This window comes from Periophthalmus magnuspinnatus, chromosome 15 (genome assembly GCF_009829125.3).
Source record: "Periophthalmus magnuspinnatus isolate fPerMag1 chromosome 15, fPerMag1.2.pri, whole genome shotgun sequence".
Lineage (NCBI taxonomy): Eukaryota > Metazoa > Chordata > Actinopteri > Gobiiformes > Gobiidae > Periophthalmus > Periophthalmus magnuspinnatus.
In genome coordinates this window covers 9,905,526-9,920,964 of record NC_047140.1, presented here as the reverse complement: position 1 = coordinate 9,920,964, position 15,439 = coordinate 9,905,526, and the positions used below count along the sequence as shown (strand labels likewise).

The window sequence follows — 15,439 nt, the reverse complement described above, 5'->3', positions numbered from 1 at the left end:
CTGCGGAGGCTGCACTAGCACTGAGTCATGACCATTCAGATCAGATTCAGAGAGAGAGCTTTTAAATTTAAACCAACTTGTTTTCAGCATTGAAAAACACAATATTTTACAGTTCCTTTAGCCGCACAAAGGCCTTATAGACAAGCTGGGCAGAGGGATGGCAGGGGGCAGTGTGATGAGGGTCAGCTGGTCCTCTCCTGCAACAGACGTGTCCGTGCCATAGACTGTTTATATAAATGTACATAACTAACCTGCTAGCCGCCACGTTCCAAGTAGGAAGTGATCTTGGGTGCACTCATAATTTTTGTCTTAAAATGTTCATATTAACTCGCTGTACATGATCCTAGTATTTTTATTTTGCTATTTTGTCCATAAATCAAAATATGAAGATAAATTACAAACAAATCAGGCGCCATCTTTCCCTGAGGTTGGTCCTGCTATAATTAGCAACAGATTTGATTGACAGCGTTGCAAAGCCCCCTCTCCCTTTTAAACCAGCGGTGTGGGTGGGAAGGGACGTTACCTTCAACAGCCTCACTCCGGGTTGGCTCTTTGGTTGCTATGATACTTGCAGTCATAATTCCAAATATGGAACTCGGCTCGCCTCAATGAGGTTCTTTTGACTGGAGTCGGACACTATGGGTGACGTTACATTCACTTAGTCCAATTCTTTATACAGTCTATGGTCCCTCCCCCACAGCTCCAGAGGCCCAGAGAGGAGCACAGGCAGAGGATACACATGGACAAGAGGACTTAGAACAGCCCAGAAGAAATAGGACCAAGGAGACATGGAGAAAGACCCCAGGAGCTTCTTAAACAGGTGAGGCTGTACATATGTGGATCTAGGTCTGTGTCATTCTGTGCGTTATGTCAGTGTATATGTGCACCAGAACTGGGTCAGAATGTGCAGTATGTGCAAACAGTTTGGATGCCGTTCTGAAAAAAAAAAAAAAAAACAGAGTCAGTGTCATTTATATTTACACTGTTTATTGTCTTAAAAACATGAAAAACAGAAGTAGTTCATTTCAAACAGTTTGCAGTGGTCCAAAGTTATTCCTCATTTATTCTGAACATTCTAATTACTCACCACAATGAGTGGTTTTACCTGTTTTTATGGTAACACTAACAACAACTAGCCTGCCAACACACTCATCATTCAACAATAAAATATAATATAAAATTAAATGCAGACAGAGCTTGTCAGACTTATTTGGAGCTCAAGAGCTTTTTATACAATATATCTGTGTTGGGGCACACTTTGAAAAAAAAAATGGATTTAGAGATTTTATTATTAATTATTATTTTATTTATTTAAATTTTGAAAGATGTGTCTTCAACATACAACGAGGCTTAAAGGTACACTATGTAACTTTTCTGGTAGCGGCTGAGGTCACCTCACAGACTTGCTCCAAGACCTGTTTGCTTTCATGGAGATATGTATTGCTTGGTCTGGAATGTCCCACAGAAAGGCATTAATTAATTAATGTATTTATTTTAATTAAGAATAATTGTATTATAATGAGTAAAAGCTATATTTGATTTGAACTTGTTTACCTTTACAGACAGGTCACATTTGTGAAATTTAAAATGAAACTCTCACATACAGTTCCTTTACAGGCAGTGGGACCAGACTATTTTAAAAACATCATTGAGGCTGGTCGATGCACTGGCTGTTCACTGTTGTGTTCACACAGCACACACACAGCAGCTCAGTGTGGTTCTGTTTGCTTTAGTTCAGTGAAAAACACAGCTGCTTTGGAAATGCGCTGTGTGTGATCCTGTGTGGCATCGACGATTCCTCATCTTCATCCTCATCCAGTTCAAACTATAATGAAAGCTGTAATCACTTTGAATGTAAAGTGTCTATGTAATAATACAATATAAAGTTATTTTGTAGCTCATCAAGTGTTAGTGTAATGTGTAGAGATTTTAAACATTTACTTAAAGGTTTGTCAAAAGTATTGAAAATCTGATACTAAGTTACACTTAAACTAATATTGAAACTAGAACTCACTAAAAAAGTCACGTTAATTCGACAAATTTTAGCTTTTCTGAACAGTTTTGCTAAGATAAAGAAAGTACAGTTTTTTGTATATGAAAATTACCTTGTAAAACATTTTTTTGTCTTCATTGTGTTTTCATACTCAGTATTGAGTCCTTAGTATCAAAATAGAGTTTGAAATTTTAGTACCGTGATCTGCCCCCCCAGATACGAACATGTTCAAATCATATATAACTTTTAATGCTGATTTATTCTTAATTACAAAAAACACTGAACAGGATGGACAAGTTGTTTTTGTCACTACCTAAACCCCAGCACCTGCAGCCAGTCATGACTCAGTGCTAGTGCAGCCTCTGCAGCTCAGTGAGTCTGGATGTTCTTTCACATGTTTTCACCTGTCCATAAACTGAGAATGAGTGTGTGTCAGACACCCATGTTTATAACTGTTCAAATGAATGGGAGTCAATGGGTGAACCTGATGTGAATGATTCACGGTGAAGTGGGGGAAGTGGAGAGCATTCAATATATATATATATATATATATATATATATATATATATATATATATATATATATATATATATATATATATATATATATATATATATATATATATATATATATATATATATATATATTGAATGCTCTCCACTTCCCCCACTTCACCGTGAATCATTCACATCAGGTTCAATTATTATTATTATCATTAGACCTGATATTACCACCATTTTACCTGAAATTGATCAAGTAAAATGCAAACCACAACTGCGGGACCTTGATCAAAAAAGAAATTTGCTGGTATTAGTCATAGGAACTGGCGACCCAAATCATGTGAGGCGCATTCTGCTTTCTGATTGGATAATCAACTTACCAATTACACAATTGTTTTAACAATAAATCAATATTGATTGATTGATTAGAAGAAAGCCTACGACACACACAGGCCACACAAAGATCACTGAGAGCTGCCTGGAGCTGTTCATCAGCAGGACTCACTGCAAACTCCATGAGGCTGTGGAAAACCTCCCATGAGGCCAATGACCACGTTAACGTGACCATCAAGTGTGCACCAAGAGAATCAGTCACCTCCTCTGCACACATGGGGATGAAGAGATTTGATTCTATATGGACGAGGGATTTAATAATGAAACATATAAAATTCCTGGTGAGTAGAAATCAATGTGTAACAGGTCCTAGCTGTTTTATAAGGTCCAAAGGTCCAAAGGGTTAATCATCATCATCATCATGGTGCTGTAGTTTTAGAGGTCTAGGTAAACCTCCTGAGACCCATCTCTTTCAGGATGTTGTTCGAGACTGTTCTCGAGGAGGTGAATGGGTTCGGACCCTTCCAGATTCTCATCCTAGTCCTACTGTGTTCTCCGCGCATCGTTCTGCCCTGTCACTTTCTCCTCAACAACTTCATCGCAGCCATCCCTCCTCACCACTGCGACTTTAAAGGTGACACTTATCTGTGTGTAACAATCTTGTCATGCTGTTTCCATGTCAAAATGTGAACCTCTGTTTTTGTTTTACTGCCTGCAAAATCTTGATGTCATATAACTAAAGGAATTCAATGCTAGTATGTACTCTTTTAGCCTGCCAGCAGAGGGCACAATGACCCACATTTTGCTTGTGACAGTGGCACTGCCAATGAATGAAAGGCTTTTAATTGTTTTCATAAAAATACTGTCTTAAAAACATGAAGAACAGAATTAATTCATTTTAAACAAAGTCATTCCTCACTTACCTTATGCATTCAGAGCGTCCTAATTATTCACCACGATGAGTTTATAAGCACTTCTCAGAGACCAGACCTCAGTTTATCATCATAGTGAAGATAACCAAAACAGAAAAGTGCAAAAACTGTTGTTCTGCCCATACTGTAGATTTTGTATTTGTATATCAAAGTCTATTTTTATTTACCTTATTTTAATGCAAGAAGTAGCATGCTAATGTGCACACTTCCTGATTCTCTGACAATTGTATTAGCAGCTCTTTAGGTCACAATATTTTTGCTGTGTGTGTGTTTTCAGTAAGTGCACTGTTAGCATGCAAAACTCAACTATAAACTCGTCGTGGTGAGTAATTAGGATGTTCTGAATGCACGAGGCAAGTGAGGAGTGACTTTGGACCACTGCAAACTGTTTAAAATGAACTACTTCTGTTTTTCATTAAGACAATACTTCAAAGTAAAACAAAAGTGTGACATTTCTGAATACACTGATATGTTTTCGTCACAGCTGCGGACCATGATGGCCTCCTGTCAAACCTGAGTGAACAGCAGAGACTGGTGGTGTCTCTTCCCCTGACGGAGGATGGGCTCCCAAAGGCCTGTGAGATGTTTCCTGAAGCTCAGTTTGACCTCCTGTCCAACGGCTCCTCTGGATCTGACCTACCCACAGTGCACTGCAGCAGATGGGTCTACGACAACTCCACCTTCACCTCCACACTGGCTACTGAGGTGCCTCCATGCTCGTCACTCCATTTAAATATGTTTGAAGAATATTGACCCTTTTTCAATTTGATTAAAGTGTCCCTGTTACAGTAGTTTTTCTTTTCTTTTCTATGTTGTAATGTTGTTTCCTCATCACAAACAGACCTGGAGTTGTGTTTTGTTTCATTCACACATGTTTAACACACAAACCTGACTTATTTATGTTTTTTCTTAGACTGAAAACACTCTGTTCCACCTTGTGATGTCATGTGGTAATACAGGAAGTGCTCCACTGTGTTTTTAAACTCCATATACCTTCACTAGAATCATTTGGATCATTTCATATCTGGAAAATCTCTACTCAACTAAAGTTAGAAGGAGCTGTTAACTTGAAATCTAACACTTGATGACATCACAAGGTGGAACAGAACATTTTGAGCTTTGGAGATGTAGACAGACTAATAATAAAGGGTTACTCAAACATGTGTAAATGAAACAAAACACAACTCCAGGTATGTTTTTGAGGAGGTAACAACATTATTACATGACATAAAACTCACACGAGTAAATTTCCCATAATATAGGACCTTTACTTTCAATAATTTTGTTTTAAAAATTGAACATAGATTTTAATTTAAATATAGAGCTTAGGATAGAATGTCAAAAAATGTCTATTACTAAGGAAATCCACCATTTGAAGCAGCAGTGCAAAATGTCCATAGAGTCTTTTGAGGTTAATTACATTAGCTAACATGTGTACTTTGACATATGTACATGCTGGTGTTTTAATATCAAAAGTGTCAGGCATAATTAACACTGCAAACAAAATTAAAAACTCAACCAAAGTCTTTAAAGAGGTGAAACTAACATACTCTAGTTGTTTACAGGACTGTCTGTTATAAGTTACTCCATTGAAGTAACCTAAAATGTGAAGTATTTAATTATTTGAATAAGAATTGGGGCCTTTGAGATAATTTATCTCCAATTTATAACTTCATCCTCAGACCTAAACCTGTACAAAGTAAACAATAGTGCTAGCCAGGATGCTAATAGGTGTGAAAGCCAATTTTTTGCCACTCTTCCAAGATAATCAGTTCTGCCTTTTCCTAGGTTATTGTGCTGCCCTGGTGGAGTCTGCATGGTGCTTTCAGGGTTCATTGAGAAATATGGATCACATATTTACAGTGCACCTCGGTTCAGTCCGTGTTGTTGATTAATTTTTTAAAACACGTGTTGCTGTCTCCCAGAAAAGAGGCTGCTTTTGGTGACCTAAAACTAAAACACTGTGGTTGCTTAGTGATTTATTCACTGTCTTCCAGATTAGGATATGTTGTAACTTGTGCATGGGCAGACTTTCAACATTCAAACCTGGCAACCCAGACTGAAACTTGACTCTGTTGGTCTGGAGTTGGCAAAGGCTTTTATGAGTACTTTAGAGTTGTTAACAGTCAGGTCCCGTTTGTTAAACTAGCAGAGCAACAAGTTAGCCTGTCAGCATACAAATATGTTTTAAAAGACACAAGCGCAAAATCATGATACAAGATTGTTACTTCAGAAAGTTGCCTCTAGCTTGATTCAATCTGGTTTCGCTAATCTTGAAATCCTGCCAAATAAAATCCACTTTGCATTGTCCCAGGATTGTTGCGTCACAGGTAGAAACCACACACTGTAAAGGTCCTGTATTACACAAAATGGACTCTTGTGAGTTTTCTCCAAAACATACATGGAGTTGTGTTTTCTTTCATTCACACATGTTTGAGTAATCCTGCATTATTAGTCTGTCTACATCTCCAATGCTCAAAATGCTCTGTTCCACCTTGTGATGTCATGTCAAGTTAACAGCTACCTGGTGTTTGTCTTCCTGGAGATGTTATTCCGTTGCCTGGAATATTCCCTAGTATGGCTTTAAACACATACATCTCCATTTTATTTCATAGCAGGTGTTTTATTGCCATCCCTCGTTAAAACATGCATCACCTGCTCGGAGATGGATTAGTTTAATGCTATTCTGTAGAACATTCCAGGCAAAGCAATTACATCTCCACGGAAACAAGGAGGTGGCAGACGTTATCCTGTGCACCTTTAACAGACGCCTGTGACTGACACAAGTGTGTGTTTCAGTTTGGACCTCGTACTGTACACACATAATCAGTCTCTTACACATTCATGCATGGGTTAGGTCATGGGTGAAACGTCTTGCCCAAGGACATCAATCAATCAATCAATTAATCAATTTTTCTTTATCTGTCCCTGAGGAGCAGTTTAAGCTTGAGCAGGAAAATATAATCACAATAGAAAGCTCAAACAAAAGTCTCAGTGCAGCTCAACAGCAAAGCCTCTCCTGAGTCACACTCTTCCTCTGCTCTGTTGTTTCGGTCTGCGACGAGACCCTCAAAGTATCTCCTCTGGAACATCTTCTGCCATTTCTGGTGTAGAAAGTCTGTTGCATTGTTGTAAAAAGTCTGTAGCATTTCAGAGCTAGCTGATTAGCACAGCTATCTCCAAGCAGGGTTGCCATGGATACAGGAAAAACAAACTGTGCATGCTTCACTTGTTAATTGTTCATATTCCAAAATGTTAGAAAAAAATTAAGAAGATAAACATTTTAAAAGTTTTAAAACTGCTCAGTGTGCCAGCCAGTCAGCCGCAAGAGCAACCAACCATGACCCTTCCTCTAAACCAGTCTCATTAATTCTCTGTTGTGTGTTTCAGTTTGACCTGGTGTGCGACCGGAAAAGTCTGGCCAGAACCGCCAGCACCATCTTCTTCATGGGAGTTATGTTGGGGGGCATTGCTTTTGGGTTCCTCTGTGATAAGTAGGCTATGTACACACAACCCCACTCAAAAAGACAGTCATATTAAAGCTGAACTATGTAACTTTTCTGTTGATGCTATTGCTTTACCTGGAATGTTACCCTGAAAAACAAGATCTGACCTCCTACTTAATGCCATACTGTGGAAGATTTCAGGGAATAACATCTCCATGGAGACAAAGAAATCAAAAAAGTTACATAGTACACATTTAATTGTACTGATATCCATGTTGTGCTGCAGGTATGGGCGTAAAAACATGCTGTTGTTATCGTACGCCCTGCCTGTGGTGTTCGGCCTCTCCAGTGCCTTCGTGACCTCCTACGAGATGTTTGCTGTGCTCAGGTTCTTCACAGGGTTTGGACTGACAGGAATTAGCATCATCTCCTTAGTGCTGAGTAAGATGTTTACAAGTTCATACAAGCAACAGCAGCTCAGTTAGTAGAGTGTTTGTCCACCGATTCTAACACTGCCTGTTTGAATCCCGTTATTATTATTATTATTATTATTATTATTATTGTTGTTGTTATTATTATTATTATTGTTATTATTATTATTATTATTATTATTATTATTAATAAAAAATACAGTCAGACAGTATCTCCAGACATAGCCTACAATCCCAGGACCACTTCCTCCTGTCAGGACTGAGCTGCAGAAGTCTTTTCAGTTCAGTGATCCTAATCCATGGGCTGTGTTTGACAGCTGGTCTGTTTGAACTCTTCAAAAGTCTTTGTTGATAGACTTGGAGAATAGCTCGGGTTTTTGTCCAGTTTAGACTGTCTCATAGACTGTATAGAACACAGCCTTTTAATCACATTTACAGACAGATAAATGTCCTAATACGTGGCGCAGCATAATGTAAAGAGCTCATATTAGGCTATTTTCTGATCTATGTCATAATTTTGTTTCCTCATCAAAAACTAGAGTTGTCAAGGTTAACGCAGTAACTCATATGATCAATCAAAACTGACACATCATCCACAAATTAAGGCAGATTAATCACACCCATCACTGGAACACTGGAAGAAATGAGGCCAACTCTAACAGCTTGTATCTGACACAATAAGAGCGAGTTACGCTTGCAAGCAGCAATAAAAGGCCTTAAATCTCACTAAGCCTATTGTTGGAATATGTGGGCACACAAATTGTTAGTGCTGAGACCAGGATGAGTATATTTCAAGTATTCCTTCTGGAAAGCAAAATAACTTTATGATAAAGTTAGGACTGGATCCTAAAATATGTTCTCTGAGTTGGCGATGTAAAGATGACTCTTGTATGCTCTTATTCATTTCGGGTGGTGTTGTTGTGACTTGCAGGCCTGGAGTGGAGTGACACTATCCACAGGTCCTTCATCGGTGTGATGGGCAGTACAGCCTGGTCAGTGGGGAACATGATTCTGGCAGGGTTAGCCTTCTCCATCAGGGACTGGAGACACCTGATGCTGGCAGTGACCGCTCCACTGGGACTGGCCCTGCTCAGCTGGTGGTGAGGCCAGAGACACAACACAATGTAGCATGTGTGCCAGGACCCACTGCATTCAGCAGACTTTAAAGGTCCTATATTATGCAAAATGTACTCTTTTGAGCTTTAAGCCGTGTTATAATGCTGTTACCTCCTCAGAAACAGACCTGGAGTTGTGTTTTGTTTCATTCACACATGTCTGAGTCATTGTTTTATTACTAGTTTCTCTGTATCACTAAAGCTTAAAACACTCTTGTGATGTCATGTTAACAGCTTCTTTTACCTGTAGTTCAGTAGAAATCAGAAATTCCAGGGCTGAAATGATCAAAATGATTCCAGTGAAGGTGTGTGGAGTTTAAAAACACAATGGAGCACTTCCTGTATTACCACATGACATCACAAAGTGGAAAAGAGTGTTTTATGTTTGAGAGAAGAACTCAGCCTAAATATTCAGGGTTTGTGTGTTAAACATGTGTGAATGAAACAAAACACAACTCCAGGTCTGTTTGTGATGAGGAAACAACATTATAACAGAGAGAAGTGTCTTATCCAGGTCTTATAGGTCCCCGTCTAAAACCTGCCTTGCTTGTTTATTTGTTGCTCTATTTCCTCCTTTTGGTCAATTCTCTGATTTTGTGCGCACTCTGGTGGTAGTTTAAGAGAATACAGCCTTGACATAAGAAACGTTTGGAAGTATAAATGCTGTTTATATATGAAAGTGGAGCACAGATAAGCTAAGCTCTCTGTAGCAAGAGAAAAATAAAATCTGTCAAATAGACAAACGGTTGTAGGAGTGAGGACGTTTCGCTGCTCATCCAAGTTGCTTCTTCAATTGTGGTCATATTACTGCTGGACACTGCCTTATATGTGTCTGAAGGGAGGAGCTAACTACACTGAAACTGTAAACAGCTGTGGTTTATAGTTTCTGTTTGTATGCTAGGTCTATTGTGCTACAATAACTGCACTGAGCCTAAGTCCAACTTAGCACATTCATTTAAGCCCCTAATGAGTGATTTTACATGTATTAGCAGTGTTTTCTTTATTTTCATGGTTTGGCGTTGGGCGTGAGGATGGAGTTATACAGAGGGGATAGATGACTTCACCTATCCCCCATCGATCTATAACTCCATCCTCAGAAACAGCTTGGATGAGCATCAAAACATCTTCACTCCTACAACCGTTTGTCCAGTTGACAGATTTAAACTTCGTCTTTTGCTTTGGATCAGACCTGGACGACTGAGGGATCACAGAAATAATTTCTCTCTCTGTATACTTGTAGGTGGCTTCCTGAATCTGCTCGTTGGTTATTGGCCAATGGAAAAGTGGAAAAGGCGAGATTTTATTTGAACAGATGCTCCAAGTTCAACAAGGGACAAACTCTGTCACCACAAATCCAGTTAGAGGTACAGAACAGTCATGACAGAACATGCTATTGTCAGTGGTGGAAGGTAACACAGTACAAGTGGTAAAGTACTGTACTTAAGTAAAGTACTGATGCCTAAAAATTCTACTCAAGAAAAAAAGTACTTTTCATATGATCTAAGGGGTTATTTTGACCATGTTCATGGTAACATCATGACTAAAGTTTTCCAGTTCAAGTTTAGGCTTTGAGTGAACAAAAATAAATACACAGAATTTATAATAAAATAGTTGTTGATTCATATTGCTGCTGGTGACCAAGATATGTATCATTTTTTAATTATTATCACTACATTTACACAAGTACAATTTAACAACACTTGTGTGAAATACTTTTACTTTTTAAAAGTACTCTTTAAATGGATACTTTTACTTAAGAACATTTTTTCTTGTGATAAATTTTACCCCTGTATCTGTACTTTTACTTGAGTAAAAAAATTGAGTACTTCTTCCACCACTGTCTATTCTTACTTTAAAGGTCTTATATGAGATTTTTTCCATGTATTTGAGCAAAATGTGTAGTACAGGTGTTTTGTATAAGCAGCTCTTGAGGTCAAAATAAGTGCTGTCTGCATCTACTTAGAAAGCACGTCATTGTTCAATAACAGGAAGTGTGTGTTAGCATGTACCTATGCTCCCACAATGCTGTTTTCTCACAAATAAAATACATTTTTGAAAGTGAATCCATAACACCTACCCTCACCCTGGCCATAACCTTAACCATAATCCCAAAACAAGGCCCTAACCTTACCATAACCTTACAACCCAACAAATGTGAGAACATAGAGCTAACCCTCAGGCTTGTTGTTGTTTTTCACATTTTTAAGAAGGAAAAATCAGGTACAACACCTTAAATTGAAAGTGTTTGTTTTTCAAATCTTATATGCTGTTCTCTTCTTTAGAGTTTCATTGACATAAAAGGCACAAAGAAAGCTGAGAAAACATATAATTTTCTCGACCTGGTCAGAACTCCAAGGATACGGTCCTACACCATCATCACTGGAATTGTCTGGTGAGTATTGGTGGTGTAATGACGTCATGCTGCCAGAGGGGGCGACACAAAGTTTTCCCTATTGATTACACTGGACTTTACCATGAAATATCCAAAAGGTAAATTCACAAACGCTGAAACTGGTATTTTCATTTATTGACTAAACCCAAGGACTCACTGTATTACAACATAATTTAGCATTTTAACTATTTAAATTTGAGCTGTTCCCGTTTGTATTAATTACAATTGGCCTATGGAATGTTGTGGTGTCATCTGAAAACATAGACTGTATAAAGAAGTGGACTGAGTGTGTGTGACGTCACCCGTATGTGTCCATGTCCATTTATATATACAGTTTATGGTGAATTCATAACAAAAATGACATGACTGGTTGCCGTGAATGAATGAATGCCCTCTGCTGTCTGATGGCTGCACTGCAGGTACGGTGTCGCTCAGACGTACTATGGCATCAGTCTGAACATCAGTGGCTTTGGGCTGAGCATTTACTTAACTCACTTCATCTACTCCGCCATCGAAGTACCCGCCAAGTGGACCATTTTTGTTCTGCTCAACATCATCGGACGCAAGTGGTGCCAGGCCGGGACGCAGCTCCTCACCGGAATCTGCATCTTCATCAACATCTTCATACCAGACAGTAGGTCACAACACTTTACAAAGATGAGTGGATCTGGAGGCATATCCTGTCTACTTGATTTCAGAAGGTGTGATTGACAGACGGATTAACCAATCAGAGAGATGCATCGTCGTTCGAGTAAAAACAAACATGGCGGCTTATGTTTTAAAAAAGGGAGAAAATAACACAGAGGGATGAGAAACATGGCTGATTTGTGTCGAATCAACAAGAATTATACTTTTGTCCTGGCTTTGTTGTTTATAGTCTTAAAATGACCAAAAAAAGAAAGTAAATTCTGTCTGACAGCACGGCCATCTTGAGATGACATCTGTTGTTGTTGTCTGAGAAGGGTTGCTAGGCTTCAGTGACCCATCCCACACAAGAGCATATGACGAGTCTGTATACGTGTCTTCTATGTCTTCTGTGATGCACATACAAGCACACATGGAGCTGAACAGTGTGAACGAGCAGACTGCCGGTTGCTATAGTCATAGAAATCTTGTAATCAAATGCCCTGCGCACTTCAGCTTCATGTTTTGTAGATGCTCCACTGTAAGCCATCTGCGACATCATATGCTTGTATCTATGGAGAAAGATAAACAGGGCCTGTTCCCACAACTAGGAAAGTTACAAATTGCAACTTTAAGCAATAAGAAATAAAACACAATGCTTGATTCTGTGTTAAAAGTCCTATATTACACAAAATCGACTTGTGAGCTTCAAGTGAAGTTATAATGCTGTTACCTCCTCAAAAACATACTTGGAGCTTTGTTTTGTTTCATTCACACATGTTTCAATAACCTTTTATGTGTGTTTTCATCTCCAAAGCTCAAAATGCTCTGTTCCACCTTGTAATGTCATGAAGTGATAGTTTTCAAGTTAATGGCTGCCTTTTACCTTAAGTTCACTAGAGACTGGCAATTCCAGGGCTGAAATGATCAAAATGAATCTAGTGAAGGTGTATGGAGTTTAAAAACACAGTGGAGCACTTCCTGTATTACCACATCACATCACATCACATTTTCAGTTTGCAAAAGAGCATAGCCTAAATATGCAGGATTAAACATGTGTGAATGAAACAAAACACAACTCCAGGTCTGTTTGTGATGAGGAAACAACATTATAACATAGATCAGAAAATAGTGTAATATGGGCCCTTTAAATGCCTACACAATGTTAACCTGTTGAACTCAAACGTCCTTCTCCTGCTCACAGGCCTGTGGTATGTGCGTGCAGCCATTGCCATACTAGGAAAGGGAGCCTCTGAAGCTGCCTTCACAACAGTCTTCTTATACACTACTGAAATTTTCCCCACCGTCATCAGGTAGGTCCACTACTGCCTCTGTTCTGAACGCTCCTGTACAGCTCATTGCTGCCCCCTGCAGACAGAACGCTATGGGCTACACCGCCTTCATGAGCCGCCTGGGCGTATGCATCTCTCCTCTGATCCTGCTGCTGGAGGACGTGTGGGTGACCCTGCCTCAGATCATCCTCTGCACCGGGGCCATTCTGTCGGGTCTGGTGGTGCTGCTCCTGCCTGAGACGCTCAACATCCACCTGCCGGAGACCATAGAGGACGTGGAGAACCCGAGGTGAGGGGGTGTGGCTTGTACACTACATATATACATGGACATAGCTAACCTGCTGGCTATTGCATTTCAAACAGGAAGTGAGCAAGGGCACGGAGGGGATCCTTAGAGCTCAGGTTTATTATCACTTGGATGTTGTTTCAAGTGTAAAAGATTTGATAGCACATTAGAAGTAGTTTGTCCATGTGTTGCTGTAGTGAATGATCTGGATGTGAGTTTTTACACAAATCCTGACTCAAATCGGGGAGTCACTAGCCCTGTAGATTCATTTTTGCAGATTAATTTCCTCTTTGTCATTCCAGGCGTAAAGGAACATCTGATGGTGTTGAATCCACAGAGGCTCGTCTGGACTCCAAACTTTCACCTGGTCTAACATAGTTGAGCAGCTGTTTGAGGGGAAGCTCACTCACCCGGCCTCGTCAGTGGAACAATGTTTCACACTAACTGAAAAAATGGACGTCCGATTGTTTTCTTGTAGTTTCTTAACATGTCCGTGTTGAGAGGTCAGGGGTTACATTGTTGGAGACTTGCTAAGAGATATGTGCTTTTTTTTATAACAAACAAACAATATATGTAGTTCAGTAGTAGTCTATAATACAGATTCTTGTTGTAGTACAGTGAGGTATTGGGCCCAGGCACTGACAGGTTCAACATTTGAGAATTTACCTTTTGGAAGTTTCATGGCAAACGTAAAACCCTCATGTGGGAGTATGACAGCATCACCTTTGAGAATCTAAAAACACTATTACATTCTATAGCAATATGTGCAGGAGCAACTGAACCCAGGCTACAAAGTTATTTTCATAATCAAGTGCAGATAAACTGGAACCAGCTGTTGCTAAAGTTCTTTGTTTTTTTTAAGTATGTTAGATGTTACCAGCTCAGCTATGTTCATCACAAGAGCAGGGTGTAAAGGGTGTAGTGGCGCTTGTGATCTTGTCCAATCATTGCAAGGTATGGTTCACTTTCACCTTTAGTCTTTGCCCTCAGAGAAATGCACCTCAGGGGAAGCCCATTCCCTCAGAGCTGAGAAGAGGAGGGACTCATTTTATAACTGCCTAAATATAGGTTTTTACACTAATTATAAAATATGTGTTGTTATACTAATCACTCAAATATTGTCAATAAATTCTTACACATTTTGTGAGTTGGATTTTAACAACTGGATCATTGTTACATACTTGTTTGACTGTTCACTTTTAGCTGTTTCAATGGAATCCACAAACATGTTTACCAGGAGCATCCAGAGGAGCAGACAGCCCCACACCAGCAGAGCAAGACCAGCACCAGATCAACCAACACATACACAGGGGACCAGAATAAGACCAGAATAAGACCAGAATGAGACCAGCATAAGACCAGTATGAGACCAGTATGAGACCAGTATAAGACCAGCATAAGACCAGTATAACACCACTGTAAGACCAGTATAAGACCAGTATAAGACCAGCATAAGACCAGTATAAACCAGAATAAGACCAGTAAAAGACCAGTAAAAGACCAGTATAAGAGCAGTAAAAGAGCAGCAAGGCCATAACATGTACTCCAATAATCATGTGTCATGTAAATTGTGAACATTCTTTGAATGTAATAACATTACAAAAATGACATATTTCATTACATCACAATTGGTTTGGTCCAAGGTTATTCCTCTCTTACCTTATGCATTCTGAACATCCTAATTATTCACCATGATGAGTTTATAAGCATTTTTCACAACTTTCCGAGACCAGAGTTTTGTCATCACGATAAAGCCAACAACAACTAGCATGCTAACTGCACACTATACGATGCTCTATAAGTAGATGCAGACAGCACACAGCGGACTTATTTTGGCCTCAAGAGCTGCTTTAAAAATATATCTGTAGACAATGAACCAGGATAAAAGTTGACTTTGCATTCTGTGTCTTCTTTAAACTCAAAGTCTTGTGTCGACCGCCTGTGCCACCGTCACCACTGCCTCCTCTCTGTGCCCAGCGGGTGTTGAGTGACAGCAAGACAGGGCCTTCAGCACCTCCCCGGGCCCCTGTGTCATGAACAAGTACAACAAAGGGTCCACTAGGGGCCCCAAGTACAGCAACATGTGAGCCACCAG

The 15,439-nt window shown here is 39.5% G+C and overlaps 1 protein-coding gene across 1 annotated transcript; it reads left to right on the top strand.

Annotated features, from left to right (window-relative positions):
• The first annotated feature begins 739 nt into the window (after positions 1–739).
• Positions 740–14,489, top strand: LOC117382592 (solute carrier family 22 member 7-like). The gene is made up of 12 exons (XM_033979805.2): positions 740–820; positions 3,303–3,460; positions 4,243–4,463; positions 7,149–7,252; positions 7,491–7,645; positions 8,567–8,735; positions 9,991–10,114; positions 11,033–11,142; positions 11,562–11,776; positions 12,971–13,079; positions 13,141–13,347; positions 13,647–14,489. Exons 1-12 carry the CDS (start codon positions 789–791, stop codon positions 13,720–13,722), a joined length of 1,680 nt encoding a protein of 559 aa, XP_033835696.2. The 5' UTR covers positions 740–788; the 3' UTR covers positions 13,723–14,489.
• The last annotated feature ends 950 nt before the right edge of the window (positions 14,490–15,439 follow it).

Coding starts and splice junctions, on each gene's coding strand:
- LOC117382592 (XM_033979805.2), top strand. CDS start 789: ATGGAGAAAGACCCCAGGAGCTTCTTAAACAG. Junction 11,777..12,970: donor CAACATCTTCATACCAGACA/GTAGGTCACAAC, acceptor TCCTGCTCACAG/GCCTGTGGTATGTGCGTGCA. Junction 13,348..13,646: donor GAGGACGTGGAGAACCCGAG/GTGAGGGGGTGT, acceptor TTGTCATTCCAG/GCGTAAAGGAACATCTGATG.